At 38.9% G+C, this 16,127-nt stretch overlaps 1 protein-coding gene across 3 annotated transcripts in view; it reads left to right on the plus strand.

Annotated features, from left to right (window-relative positions):
- LOC131232663 (uncharacterized) overlaps nucleotides 1-16,127 on the plus strand; it is a 143,496-nt gene that overhangs the window by 83,286 nt on the left and 44,083 nt on the right. For all 3 annotated transcript variants that reach the window (XM_058229057.1, XM_058229059.1, XM_058229058.1), the window contains exons 18-21: nucleotides 2,578-2,722; nucleotides 9,603-9,713; nucleotides 9,805-9,892; nucleotides 9,980-10,055. In XM_058229057.1, coding sequence (XP_058085040.1) covers nucleotides 2,578-2,722; nucleotides 9,603-9,713; nucleotides 9,805-9,892; nucleotides 9,980-10,055 — 420 coding nt within the window. The remainder of the gene's footprint in view (nucleotides 1-2,577; nucleotides 2,723-9,602; nucleotides 9,714-9,804; nucleotides 9,893-9,979; nucleotides 10,056-16,127) is intronic.

Genomic DNA, 16,127 nt, shown 5'->3' on the forward strand with positions numbered 1-16,127 from the left:
TTATATCCAAATCGTCTGTCCATTTGACGAGCTTGTTGTACGGGTTGAGCCGAAAAATAAGGTAGATCTAATTATCAAGTATACCACACTACAAAACTTAGTGGAGGATTGAACGTCTACCATTGAAATAATTTTGGGGTCACAGAAGATTTGGATCAATATGATATTTGTTTTTCCTCTTCATCCAGGTATGTGTGACATTATGAATAGATTGGATGGAAAATAAATGTTATGGTGGGCCCTACAAATGTTTTAATGGTGAGAATCATTGTCCCACAACTATTTGATGTGTGGTCCACTTGGGCTTTGGATATGACTCATTTTTGGGCTCATGATCTAAATTGATCTCGCCAAATATATGAACGGGGTGGATATAATAAATACATCATTGTGTGGCCCATGTAACTTTGATCTCCTTTTAACCATTCGTACAACTCGGAGCTTAGCGTTGTCTTTGCACCTCACAACCTGTGGTACAATAGGCAGTCCTCTCACAAGATCTGTGCGGTCCACCTTGCTATATATATTTTATCCAGGCCGTCCATCAATTTTTTTCATATAATTTAAGCATATCATTTGAAAAATTAAGCAGATCCAAATCTTGGGTGGACCGCACCACAAAGATTAAGCAAATCCATATCATTTAATGGTAAATGTTCATTAATCACTGTTTGATGTGGTGTGGTTCACCTGATATTTTAATGTGTTTCATTTTTGGGATAACATTATAAAATGGGCTATAAAAACGAATGGATGGAGTGGATCTACAACATGTCATCAACGTGGGCCCTACAGTAGGTGTAACACCCAGTAAGTTGTTACTCACGTAGCATTGATCCACGTCACGTGTGCGTTTTATTTTGTGTGCTTAGTTAACACCGTGGGTCCACCGTGATTTATATATATTTTATCCACTCCTTCAATCCATTTTAACAGATAATTTTAGGGCTTCATTCCAAAATTGAAGCATATCTAAAGTTCAAATGGACCGCATAAAGGTAAACAACGTGACTTGAACATATACCATTGAAAAATTCATGAGGGCCACAAAAGTTTTCGATCAAGCTTATATTTATGTTTTTCCTTCATCCCTGTTTCTGTAATCTTATGAATAGGTTGGACGACAAATAAACATAACTGTGGGGCCTGGTAAGGTTTCAACGGTTGAAATAATTATTCCCACTGCTTCATATGGTATGGTCCACTTGAGCTTTGGATATGCTTGAAATTTGGGCTCAACCCCTTCAATGGTCTGTAAAAATGGTTGGATTGCGTGGTAAACCACATACATTCACAGTGGGCCCCACTGAGTTTTCTCAGTACGATAAAGCATACGAGCAACTTAGTATGCAATCGAATTTCTAAAGGCTTGCCGCATTCGTCATTTCCAAAGAGAGGAGGGTTCTGGAGCTTCCGGAACCCTGAAAATCTCAAATCTTCTCGCCGAAATCTCGGTGGTTGCAGAAATCCCATCGCGGAAATCTTCGTTGTAAAAATCTCCGTGTCTACAGGTACTCAAATCCTCCCTCCAGCTTTTACCCTTTTTTTTTTTTTTTTTTTTAGATTTTTTGGTAATTACGAACCCCATTGTTCCAGCCTTTTATCAACATAGTATGGATGATATCCATGACATCGAAGATAATAGGGCGATATCCCACAATATATCGCACGATACATTCATTTTTTTTTTTTGAACTTCCGAGCGTTTCGTGCGGGTTTCATGTCGCTGGGTAGCGATAACGATAATATCGGCCGATAATCAACCAATAATATCGATATTGCGAACACTACCTCTTATCAATCGAAACTATGTCGTTTGCATACAATACCATGGGATCTCTTCCACCAAATGCCTCGTTAACTCATCTATAACCAAGCGAAAAGGTATGTACTCAATGCAAACCCCTGGTGAAAGCCTATAGTAATTGGTAACTCACTTATACCTCCACTAGTGGTCCTCAAATTTGTTAGCCCTTCCTCATACATGTCCTTAATCATGTCAATATATCCCTTTGAGACCTTTTTCTTTCCCAAAACCCACCAGATTAACTCTTCAATGACCATATCATATGCTTTCTCTAAGTCAATAAAGACCATGTGGAGATTCTTCCTCCTCTCCCTACATTTCTTCGTCAATTGTCTAAGAAGGAAAATAGCTTCAATGGTAGACCTCCCATGCATGGAACTAAACTGATTTTCTGATACATTCATCTAATGCCTTAGCCTTTTGCTCAATCACTCTCTCCCAAAGTTTCACAGTATGACCCATATTTTTAATCCCATAATAGCTAGTTTGCTCTATATATCTCCTTTATCTCCTTTATTCTTATAATTAGTACTAAAATAATTGCCACTTTATTATTTTGTATCCTTTAGTTTGATTGAGTCTACCTATCTTAGTGGTATGGCCAAGCCTTTTGTATGATTCTTTCACTTTTTTTAGTCAATTAAGTATTTTTAGCCACTTGATAAATTAGGCAATTTGAAATGGGTAGACAACTCCTTGGAAATTGACTTGATTTAGTTGTACAGTATTAGGTTATTGCTTGTTAATCCTTATGTTGATTACAAAACCAGGTGCATGTCAAGGAAAGCTTGTGGCAGTCTTTGGAGGAGGAAATGGTTCCATCTATATCTACAGTTAGGACAAACTGGCTAGAGTCACAGCCAAGATCTTCCACTTCAAAGAAATATAATGATTTTTGTGTTTGTGTAGCAGGAGGTATGATTCATAACTGTTACATGGTTTTCTGTAAATAATATATGTAATGTTTTAATGCCTTGTATATAATGTCTTAATGCCTTTACCTCTTCTTTGTCTTTTTGTTCCTCTTTTATGGTGAGAAATGAAAATTTTATTGAAGAGAATGGGGGAGCGAATTAGATGTGGCCCTGACCGTGGGGCCAACATTGATGTATGTATTGTATATCCATGCCATCCATCCATTTTTCCAGCTCATTTTTGGGCATGATCCCAAAAATAAAGCAGATCCAAATCTCAGGTGGATGTGGACCACATCATAGGAAACAGTGGTGATTGAACGGCCACCATAAAAAACTTCCTAGGGCCCACTCTAATGCCCACTGTAATGTTTATTTTCCGTCCAACCTGTTGATAAGATCACAAAGATCTGGATGAAGGGAAAAAACAAATATCAGCTTGATCCAAAACTCGTGGCCCACAAGAAGTTTTAAATGGTTAATCACCACTGTTTCATGTGGTGTGGTCCATGTAAGATTTGGATCTGCTTCATTTTTGAGTTCATGCCCCAAAATGAGTTGGAAAAATGGATGGATGGCATGGATATACAATACATACATCAAGGTGTGTCCCACGGTCCCAGCTGCACTGTGTTGGGTGAGGCCGGGGCCATACCTAATCAGCTCCTAGAGAATGGTAAAGAAACAGTATCGCGGGTTGTCTGAGATTGGGGGTGTTTTGAGAGACGAATGATTTTATAAGATTCAATTCTCGAGGCTGGCAGGTACTAGATCCTTGATTAGAGCAAAATTGTTGGCTGTCAAAACTGGGGCGGAAATTTTCGCTAAGAGTCTGGGTGGATCCTTAATGCTGGAAGGCGATTCTTGTAATGTGACGCAGTCACATGGGCTGGGGATGTACCCCCTGTTGCGTTCTTGCTTTTATTTTCAATAGGTTACAATTTGTTCTTGTTTTGTGGGTGATAACTGATAACTATCATCAAATCCCTTGAAAGCCTAATTATATAGGTAACTCTGGTTTTTTTAACACAATTTTATTGGCACCACTCAAAAGAGGGGAGGAAGGAAAAATAAAAAAATAATTTCAAGAGCCCAAAAATCTTCCCTTTACATCCTTCAATTGAGAGAGATCCAAAGCCGAAAAAATCTCCCAGCGTTTAGCTCTAAACAAGATTGCATGAGGGGGTTCCTACCATCATCTAAGCCTTATTCCAATTAATTGGGGTCAGCTACATGAATCTTGTTTGGCTATTCCACTCTATCAACAATCATAACTTCTGTTAGACCATTGGTCATTAAGTCTTTTCTTACTACCGCGACCCATGTCTTTTTGGGTCTTCCCCACGCCCTTTTAGAGCATCCAACTTTTACCCGCTCACTCCCAACTGGTGTAGTTCTTGGTCTCCGTTGCATAATCAAACAATTTAAGTCTACTTTCCCTCATCTTATTACCTATTGGTGCTACTTCTAGGTTCCTTTGAATGCATTTATTTTTAATTCTTCCATCTTGCTGCTCATCCATCTGAACATCCTCATTTCAGCTACACATCCTATGAACATGTTGTTCCGTAACTGCCCAACATTCTGTCCCACAAAGCATGGCTGTTCGTATTGCTATACTATAAAATTTCCCTTTCAGTTTAAGTGGTACACGACAATCACATAAAACTCCAGAGGCACATATCCATTTCTTCCACCCAGTGTGAATTCTATGGGCAACATCCTTCTCAATCTGTCCAGTCTCATGAATTATGGACCCAAGCTATTGAAAGTGGTCACTTTGGGAAACTTCTTGGTCAACAATCTTAACTAATTCCTCATTTCCTCTCCTATTGTTACTAAAATTGCACACCATATGCTCTATTTTTTAGTCTGACTAATTTTAAATCCTTTAAATCCTGAAGCACCCTCCATAAATCTAGCTTTGCATTTACGCCCTCACTTGTCTTGTCAATCAAAGCTATGCCATCTGCAAACAACAATACCATGGATCTCTACCCGCAAATGCCTAATTAACTTGTCCATAACCAATGTGAAAAAATGTCCATAACTCGTCCACAAAATAATGTTAAATTCTCTTGTCATTTATGAAAAATGGAAAAAGTGTCCATTAAGAAGTGGTTAGAAAGTTCCATTATATAGCATAATTAATGAAAGGTGAGATGACTATACCCTTCATCGTATCTATATGATGTTGGATAGAGCATTATCTCGTACCTTCTCAAACGTTCAACTTCTAGTTCGATTATAGTGCATAATCTTGTTTTTTTCTTGAATTTCCAATTTCTTCATACAGAATTTGCTGGTAGCTGTAGTTTGTATAGGATTTATGCTCATTTGATGAATTAGCCATGGATGGGGCTTTGATGTTTCCAAAAGAATATTACTTTTCATTTTTATGAATGGCATAAATTTTATTAAAAGAAAAGAGGATAAAACAAGATACAACAGCCAAAATTAAAACAAATCCAGGCAGAAAAAATAGAACAGACTAAAAGGGTTCACTCTTGCAACTACAATCCTTGCCAGTAAATTGTGATCTTATGCTCCCTCAGATGCACAACATGTTTAGCTAAAATATCTGCCTTAGAATATATTGAATGGTGCACATTTGAAAAGGAAGCAGAGATCGAATTCAACAACATTTGAGATAAGCTTTTAAGTTCCCTAAGAAGATGCTGTGAGCTTCTAAGTCCAAAATTCTTCTATAAGCTCTAGCTTACTCATCATTTGAGAAAGGGGCACAATGTCCTCTTCTTTTAGGATGCATCTAAACTTCAGGGCCCAAGGTGTTCAAAAAACGATTATGTTTTGGCCGTAATGGTCAATTCGTACTAGTAACAGCCAAGGTCGTTACGCGATACGGGTCTAAAGTGGGGTGGGAGAGAAAAATGGAGCCATAACAACCGTTACGACCTCTTTAATGGTCGTTACAATGTATAATGGTGTTTACAGCCCCGTGACGGAGAAGAAAACGAAAAACCAGTAAAAAAATTACCCCTCTCAATCTTCTTTTGCTTCTACTTATGCTGTTGTTGTGGCTGCTATGGCTGTCCTGGCTAGCAACTCTCTCTCTCTCTCCCCTGCCCTCTCTCGTCCTCTCCCTCTCTTTTCATTTTCCCCCCCTCTAAACTAGGAATGTTATGTGGCCATTCCAGAACCACTTTTTTTCTTTCTAAAACTCTGCTGGTGTGTGACACTGTGCACTTGCACTGTTTCATGGGATCCATCTTGATATGTGTTGTATATACACGCTGTCCATAAATTTTTCCAGATCATCCTAGGGCATGGTCCCTAAAATGAAGCAGATCCAAATTTCAAGTAGACCACACAGTAGGGATTGAATGTCCACCATTAAAAACTTCCTAGGGCCCACTGTGATGTTTTTTTGCCATCCAACTTGTTGATAAGGTCAGACAGTCCTGGATAAAGGGAGAACACAAATATTGGCTTGATCCAAAACCTTTTTGGCCCCCAAGAAGTTTTTAATGGTAGGCGTTCAATCACCACTGTTTCCTGTGGTGTGGTCCACCGGAGATTTGGATTGGTCTCATTTTTGGGATCATGCCCTAAAATGAGTTGGCAAAATAGATGGACAACATGGATTACAACACATATCGAGGCGGGCCCCATGTTTAGGGCCTCATCCAATCCAATTGGGTAGTGTAGTTCACACCATCGACCTCAATGGTGTCTTGACATGGCAAAGTTCTATGGGCCCCACTGCTATGTATGTGTTATAACTACACTCTTCATCCAATTTTCTAGATTATTTTAGGGCATGAGTAAGTGGACCAAACCACAAAAAATAGTGGGGATTGAATGCCTACCATTGAAAACTTCTTGGGGGCCACAAAAGTTTTGGATTAAGCTGATACTTGTGTTTTCTCTTCATCCAGGTCCGTGTGACCTTATGAGCAGGTTGGATGGCAACTAAACATCATGGTGTGCCTTAGGAAGGTTTCAACAGTGGGCGTCATTGTCCCCACTGCTTTTCGTGGTGTGGTCAACTTGAACTTTAGATTTGCCTCATTTTTGGGGTTAGGCCTTAAAATTATCTAGTAAAATGCATGGATGGTGTGGATATAACAAATTCATCATGGTGGGGCCCACAAAACTTTGCCATGTCAACATAAAATTGAGGCATGTATCAATTTGAGTCCGACCTAATTCGGGGCCTAAATAAATTGTATACGAGGCATGTATCAATTCAAAATTAACCAATTTGATTATGGACCATTATCGCTAAATCACAATCCCAAAATCAAATTGTTTGAATGATTTTAATCGCTAATTTGCGGACACTTATTTTTTGAAATAGGACTATTTGATATTTTCATTCTTCATCATCTAATAAATGTCCACCGCTCCATTATTGGGATAAGTGCTAATAAATTGGATGAATTTGAGGCTGGTTTGAGGCATTGAGTGGTTCACCCAATCGACGACACTCTACATCTGAATTTAATTTCAAATTTTTTTTTTTTTCTAAAGATTTTTTTGGAAAAAGTGATATCAAATTGTTAGATATAGAAATTACTTGATGGGAATCAGACACAAAACTACAAGTCTCTAGAGTTAATACATTGAAATGAAACCATACACAAGTTGCGAGGCTGTAATACACCAATAACGCAGATAATAGTAAAACCTGCAAATGTAATATGTTTTGGTAGTACATTCATTCTAATAAATTTATCATTGATATTATATAGTTAGAAAATTAAATATAGAAGGTTTGTAGTCAATCCCTAGTTCATAAATTCATCAAATAGCCCGATACAACATTCTCACCAAAGAGTGGACTGTTACGCTACCTTAAACATGCCCAAAACAAAAAATGAATGCATATTTGGAATAATTACCATTTTTTTTTTGGGTTTCCTGGATTTGTTCCAGAATTTTTTGAGAAAAAAAATAAAAAATAAAAAAAATCAACTGATACGAGGGTGTATCGGCCGTTACACCAATTTTCCATATTGGTAACGGTTACAGAATACCTTGCCAGGGCCTGAACCACTTTCCCTGCCACTTGCTGAAAGAATTGGGACAGCATGCCTCGTCTTTCCACAACGATCTAGTATGGCTGATCAAATAAGCTTTGGAAAGTTGATCCAGAGCAACACTGGTCCTCCAAAATCACACTTCACTCCTATCTCGACCCTGATTCTGGTGTACTTAATGAATTCAGTGTAAACTTTGGAGATTGCTTTCCATATAGTAGGCCCTTTTGCCTTTGGCAACCTTGACATACCACCTGTACTCCACTGCATCGTGGTATTTCGAATTGATCTGATGCTGAGACCGCCTGCCTTGATAGCTTGAGGATGTCAAACGAACTTTCTAGGTGGAATTTGTGGCTCCTTCCCTTTCCATTATTGAAGTTTAATATTGCATTGCTTGAGAACCACATCCCAGGCTTCTTCTCTTGGTCTACCCACTGCCAGGGGCATTCCCAGTATCTTGATAGGGAAATTTGTGATTTCACATTCCATGGACTCTGCTATAGCCTTGACTTCACAATTTTCCAGATTAATCCCAGTAATGCTACACTTTGACATGTTTATCCCGAACCCAGATGGCACCTCATAACATCGTCAAATAATCTTGAGACATAGTGCTTCTACTGAAGACCTGTTGCTGGATAGCAATGTCGTCCACTAACTGGATGTGTTGTTACTTCCCCTTACTGAAGACCCCACGGCAAAAGAATATTCTTTGTTTTTAATGTTTGTTTCTTTTGAAATTCTTTACAAACACATTTTCAAAATAGTAACAATTGTAGGGGATTTAAATAGTAAAAGAGAAGAAAAGAGGAAGACAGACGGGAGAAAGAGTATGAGAGTTAGGGTTTGTCCCCCCTTATCCTCTCTTTTATTAAGACTAAATGAAAATCATTCGGTACTCCACCATACTGCTGAAACATATACATATGCACACACTTATTCACTAAGGGTGCATTTGGTAACACCACTAGAAGCTACTTCTGGCAGCTTCTCTTACAAAATAAAAGCTCTTCTAAAGAGTAGAATGGTTTGTATTTTGAAAAAGAAGCTGCTACCAAACGCACCCTAACTTCTCTAAAATAGCAATTGCTAAAACTTACAAAAATGATTTTACATACTCTAGAAATAGAAGTTCGGCATTCATCTTTTAACTGGTTGGAAATGCCACTTTTGATTTGGATCATGATTACTTATTTTCTGAGGAGGTAAATCTCAGCCATTGATTTGTCTACAATCTAGACCCAATGCTCAAGACAATCACTTCTATAATGCATTCCAAGACCAACTTTTCATTTTGCCTCTATTTGTTTAACTGAAATCGAATTGTACAAGGATGTTTCTGCTGTAGACTGTAGTCATGGAGAATTGATTGATTGATATACAAATTTTTCTTGACCGAAATTTTTTATTCAGAAGGTAATTGTTTGTATTTGACTAAGTGAAGCATTTGATGTTAGTCTTCAGATTGTCATTGTGGTTGTGTTGCTAACATGATGCTAATTGATATTGTGTTATTTGTGTGGTCGTTGTCAATAATCAATTTCTTTTTAGAAGGATCTACAAGAATAAGTTTTATATGGAAGGATGGAAAAGTGTTCCTGTTTATTTGGAGACTTATTCATATGCTATCTAGATAGTATTTGTAATTTTTTTCCAAGTAGTTTTAGGTTGATGTTTGAGAAGAAAGTATCACTGGCTTAAAGGAACTGAAGGGATCAATAAAATTAGTGTCTAAAGGGCTGTTGATATTATTAGTTTTTATTTGCTCTCTGTAATATATAAGATATTGAGTATAAAATATTGAAAATTGCTACATATTTATTTATTTATTTTCTGTGCTTTCGTAAAGCTGCTTTACATTTTACTCACTTGCAGAAGCCATAAAAGTACATCTCGAATTCAAAAATCCTCTTCAAACCTCTATTTCTGTGTCTGGTGTTTCTCTTGTATGTGAGCTTACTGCAAGATCTGAGGCATCAGGTTCTGGTACGCAATTTCCTGTCATGTTTGCAATTTGTTCCCTACCAGTCAATAAAATGGTTAAGTTTTAGAACCCAATGTTACACATCAAAATTAGGTGATCAATCTATCAATGATGAGGATGAGTGTATATCGGCAACTGGGCTTCTGGATACCGCAGAACTTCAAAAATTCGTCAGTAACCGGTAACAAAATGTTACTTCTAACAATTTCTAAATTGCATGTATTGTGTCTATCATTGCTAAAATTTACTGGTTGCCGGTTTGTTTCAGGGAGATGAACACTGACAACTCTTCATTTATATTGTCAGAGGCGGATTTTGTACTAAGAGGTGGTGAGGCCATGGTGGTAAGTCTTCCATAAATAAATCATTCTTGCTTTGAGATGTAAGGCTTTCTATGCGACTATGGCATTTTATATGTCTATACTAAAGACTTCCATGCTAGTGTTTTTTGTCATTTAAGTCTAGATTGGCCATTGGTACTTGCTCTTTCCCTGAAAGGGATGTTGTTATCTAATTTACGGTATTTTGAACACTTGATGAATTCATGGAAACAGGAACGGCAAAGTAAGAACACTGTTGATTCTCTTTGGGATGGTAAGAGATGCGATTGGGACAGCAAATTGCATTGTTATAGTTTAGAATTCAGATTTGTAGGAGTATTGAGATGTAGGTGTGTAACGCCCTAAAAATCGAGGGTCGAGTAGAAGTCCAACTCCTGAGTTCCAACGCATCACTTATGCAACATATTTAATAATGATTAAATGTTGTGTGTATTAGTGCGTAAATCATGAATAAGATTAAGCCAAATCAACAAAACATAATCCAGGGACAGTTGTAATACGCAAGGGGAAGATTGACTCAAATATGTATAGCGTTATAAATCAGTATAGGTCCCCAAAGTATGTATGCATTGCCAGATCAATAATTACATGTATTGTTTCAAAATACAAAATGACAAAAATGTAATAGTTCACTACAAGTATAACCCTGAAGCCCCGTCGATCAGAACGGTCTATATGAACCAGCCTGAATACTGCATATATGAGAAAGCATCCTCATCGTCTGCGAAGTCCGTCTCTGCCTCATCAGTCGGGTCTCCATCTGCAACTAAGACAGAGTCTGGTTGGTGTTTAAAAAACTGTCCCGTAACGTGGGAGTGAGTGATCAACTCAGTGGAACAATAAAGCATAGGTTAACATGTTCTCAATTCAGTCAAGCAGTAATGATAAAACAATACAATCAAACATCCCTAAGTACTCTGATTAATGCAAGAATGGTATGTATAAATGATGCATGCCTTCGCCTGCACTCCTTCTGCGATCTTTATCTAACGATCGCGCATGTCAGTCACTTCCTTAGTACTCTGCCCAACGCCAAACGGCACATGCAGTGCGGTGCATGAACGTGATTACCAAGTTCTTATTAGTCCGTTTCATACAGCAGGATTGGGATGCTAAGGTACCTCCCTTTTATCAATTCCCAAACGATGATTCATTTTAGGGTCGTCAGTCCTAGTAAATCTCATACGATGTTACGGTTCTAGGTTGCTACAAAGGGCTCGTCACCTTATCAGTGTAGGCCTAATTTGTACTATTGTCGCTACGGAAAGGCTCGTCGCCTCTACGCAGTCTTCGAGTACGCTCCAGGTCACTACAAAGGGCTCGTCACCTTATCAGTGTAGGCTGACAGCTCGAATATAGTGTCCTATACCACCGTATTCGGCTCACGAGGCTGTGTTGCTCACTGGACACTATGGGGAGGCTCGTCACCCCAGCGTAGGCCGACAGCTCGACCACGGTGTCCCATACCACCATGCCCGGCTCATGAGTCTTGGCGGATCGAGGTACTAAGGTTAAAGGGGTTTTCACTGGTGAGTTTGGTACCTTAGATTTAAGCAGTAGCGTCCATACATGGTGAACATACATCGGGTCAATCGGGTTACTTGACGAGCTCGACTAGTACGAGCGCACGTTGAGTTGATCGATATGTAGTGCGTAAGCACTTCGTGTGGCCTAACCACTGCCGACATCCCAACTACGGCTCGGATTCATCGAACACGTCCTCTGTGGCGAAACCACCTTAGCCACTTATTCAGTACCTGTTACCGATTGCCTGGACTATACCGTAGTCCCAAGCACATTCAATTTTAACAGATAATCTTATAAGAAAATCAGAGCAGTAATGGATCAATAATTCCAATCATACAAGCATGTGAGCATTTAATGGATTTCAACTTAAACATGAATTCACACATATGCAGTCCCTAAGTAAAACAGACAGAATATAAGTTACATGGAGGAAATCATACACATCATTAAGGTAGTTGAGAATCTCATCTCAACACCCCATGTAAAGTACAATTTACTACATACTTGTTCATTCAGACATTTCTACAAACACTTAGACTATATATTCCAACATACATGACGTATGTTGGTGATAGCACGTATTAGGGCAAATCCTTTCACTAAGGAGTTGTCACATATACAACAACCGTATATCCACGACGGATAATCATGGCAAGCGCGAATCCAAATTCCATACTTATTCAATCATATCAACAAACACAAGAATACACTATATTCAACATAGTTCATATATATGTGTTAAGTGCGGGAAACATCGTGTCTAAGCATGTGATAGCAATTCAAGTCAGTCATAAATCATTAACTGACATTGAAAGCCTTGAAAACCATAACCTAAACATTTATTGTCCGCACCTTACGCTGGTAAATGCGTAACGGATTCGTTTTAGACACTTGGCCTTTGTCAACGACGGATTGACAACCTATAGCATGGATTAGGTTAGCTATTTCATAACTTACACTATCTGAAACCCTAAAACAGATTAGGGTTAGGTTTTCTTACCTAAGAACGGAATTGGAATCGCCTGTACAGCGATATAGGAATGGTGGTTGAGTGCGTGGAATAGGAATCCCAGGAAGAATCTCCAACTCTCACTCTCACTTTCTCTCTTTTCCTTTCTCTTTTCTCTCCTCTCTCCCCTAGGGTTTCTCAAATTCGTATGAGGTGAGAGAGAGAGGGTTTAAGGTCCTTATATAGGCCTAGGACTGATGGAAATGGCCCCATGGCGAAGGTATACTTAGGTTATTTGCAAAGGGCGTCTGTTTCAGCCCAACGGAGCACTTCTGGTGGCCCCTTTTCCACGTGCGGTCGGACTTAAGCTCCCTGACCATGGATCTAGGTTAGTCTGAGTTTTTGTTCCGATAGGGTTTACAGATCAGCCGTGGCGGACCAGTTTCAGTTTAACGGTCACGGTCACTCGATCAGGGCCACAAGTACACCGACATGTGTGGGACATTTCTCCTGATCCGAGGGTGTATTTGGGTCAGATTCTGATGGTCTGAATCCTTATATTTGGCCCGCAAGCGACATGACTCAGATTACTTAAATTCGGATTTTATTTCTAAAGATATTCACGTTTCTCACACACTTTGCTCCGGGCTCAAGTTGTGCATTTCTAGACACAATTAAGACTTGATTTCCGAGGGAGTTGTCAAGTCCAGTAATGCGGTCATAACTGTATAGTTTTGCGGTCATCGGACTTTCGACGTGCGGTCCAGGTCCGATACGGAGTTTCGGTGTGCTCCCGAGAGCAACCGGGTTTAGGGATGGATTCTAGATTTCAGGGTAATGTAGCGTCAATGATACTGCACGGTTTGGGTCTTGCAGATCATATTTAAAGTGATTAGTGCTAATTTCATAAGTACTCTAGTTTAGCACTTGCTAATACTAGCCTCATTTCTAAAGGACTTGGTCCTGGGTGATTTCTGCCTGAGGTGGTACTCGGGTCCTTGTACGGATTTTTCCGAGACGTTACAAGGTGATATCTTTGTTTTGGATTATAAGGAATGCAAACAATGGTTTTAATGGGTTATCGACTAACTATTCCTAGTATGTGCGGCACTTTCTAAGCTGAGCTGGATGATATCCGTAGTAGATGGAACATGGTCATTGTGCCATTAAATGTGTGTCGTATAACTGTTAGCATGAGGGAGTTTTCATCGAAGGTTGCGGCCCCATTTCTTTTTGTTGTTTTAAGCTTATGTGGTTGGAGGAAGACTCAGAGAGGATTTTCATTGAAGGATAACTTATGTGGTTGGAGGAAGACTCAGAGAGGATTTTCATTGAAGGATAACGATAGTTGTCGTTCTATTTTTGGTGGAGGGATGGGCTGGTCATGTGTTGATGCTTAAACTTCTCAAGGGACAGATCAAGCAATGGAAGAAAGACCATTTCAGAGAAAGTTGAGGAAGTAAAAGGAAATTTTTTGGAAGCAATTCAGTTGCTTGCTCTTAAGGAGGAAACTGAAGAACTGACACAGGAAGGAAAAAAACTTCCACAACCAGTTGAAGTTCGATTACAAGAGGAACATTATGAGAAATTATTTGGAAGCGGCGATCAAGAGCAGTTTAGCTTAAAGATGGTGACAAAAATATGAAATCTTCAATGGCATTGCTAATGCTAAGTGGAGATGCAATCGCATTAATAATTTCCTGGTGGATGGGGTTAAAGTGGAAGAAAAAGGTGACCTATGCAACATCATCATGTAAGTTTATTTGGATCTTCTTTAGGATGAAGGATGAGGCAGCTTTCTAAGAAAGCCCAAACGAGGAAGAAATGTTGGCGGTTTCCTAGCTAGGGAAGGATGAAGCTCCTAGTCCTTATGCGCATCTGATGGCTTTCTTCTAATTCTTCTGGAAGGAGGTAATACAAGACTTGTTTTGTGATGGAGGGTTTGGCTTGTGAACAATGTGGGCGGCACTTCCTTTTTTGGGTTGATACCTAAGAAAGGAGTAGAGGGTTTAAAGATTTTATGCCTATAAGTTTGATAGATAGTCTTTTTAGAATCTTGGATGAATCTCTGAGTTTCCTCAAAAAGTTCTAGGTGGGTGATGTAATATCCAAGTGCCAAGGTGTTTTCATTTATTAGAGGCAAATTCTAGATGGTGTGTTGGTTCTTCATGAATGCATTGTCTCAGGCATTATATCTAAATGACATGGAAAAAGCATATGATAATGTGGATTGGAATTTTCATCTTTATTTGTTAAGAAGAATGGGTTTTGGGAGTAAATGGATTAAATGGATCCATGAATGCATTAGTTCTGTGAGATATTTTTATTACAGGCAAAAGGCAACAAGAAACTAAGGTAAGATACAACTGTGAAACTAAACCAAGGAAGAAAAGGATCATCGACAAGTGTCTGTATAACCTTTTAGAGATTATTAATAGTGAGCAGTTTTTTTCGTACCCACGAATCAAGACCTTAGTTTGGGTGCCATAATGCCAACTTGGGAGGTATGATCACAACAATTCCCGAGGCAAGGCCCTTGAATTAGCCGGTGAAAGGCCGAACTGAAAGCTGGCCCGATCCTTCCTTTTTCCAAACCATCACATCTCTCTCATTTGAATGGGGGCGATAATGATGAAGCCGCTCCAAAAGCCAAATGTACTCTGCTTCCTACAATTGGTTCTCAACTCTACGCAATCCTTTTATTTGATTCCCAATTGCTCCATGCAAGGTTTACGTATATGTGTCATACTATTTTTGCACCCTTGCGATATAGAAATATCGTGGGAGATATCAAAACTATTGCATGTATTGTGTAATGTATCATTTTTAACAGAAACATTGGGGAATCTTTAGGGAAACGGTGGAAATTTTCAGTAAAATTTAAGGAGATGTCAAAAGGCACATGATTTTGCACTTGGAAATTGAAGTATCACTAAAAAATTACACATAATAGTTTTCCATTGTTTAGGGGACAAAAATATGCTCCATTCGCCAAATGTGATGCAAATTTCTCCAAAAGGTGTTCATATCATTCAAATGCCATACAAAAAAAAAAAAAAAAAAAAACAATGAATTCAACAAAAAACTAAAAAAGAATATAAAAAAACCTTTGTCCCATATCCACATGGAGTTATGAGCCGGCTCGTAGTCGTCATCCCTATCCATATATATATATATATATATTTTGATAAGAAGAAAAATAGAAGAACAAAGTTGCATAAGAAGGACAATATACAGAATCCTTAACTCGACCCTCAAGCTAGGTAGATCCCTCACACAAAAGGGAAAAACAACCAAGCCCCTTACACTAGGATTAGAGAAAGCCAATCAGAAATAGATAACAAGACCTGACTAATGACCGGAGTGGCATTTTTGAAAGTTCGCCTATTGCGCTCTAACCATATCGCCCACATCCATGCCATGAGGGCTATCCTCCATCTGCGCTTTCCCATATGACCTCTGCTATCCCCGTGCCATTCCATCAACAAGAGTTGCAACGATCTAGGCATAACCCAATTGATAGATACTTTTCTAAGAATCCCGGGCCAAACAACCCTAGCAAAAGCACAATGAATAAACAAGTGATCCATTGTTTCCTC

This window comes from Magnolia sinica, chromosome 18 (assembly GCF_029962835.1).
Source record: "Magnolia sinica isolate HGM2019 chromosome 18, MsV1, whole genome shotgun sequence".
Classification (NCBI taxonomy): domain Eukaryota; kingdom Viridiplantae; phylum Streptophyta; class Magnoliopsida; order Magnoliales; family Magnoliaceae; genus Magnolia; species Magnolia sinica.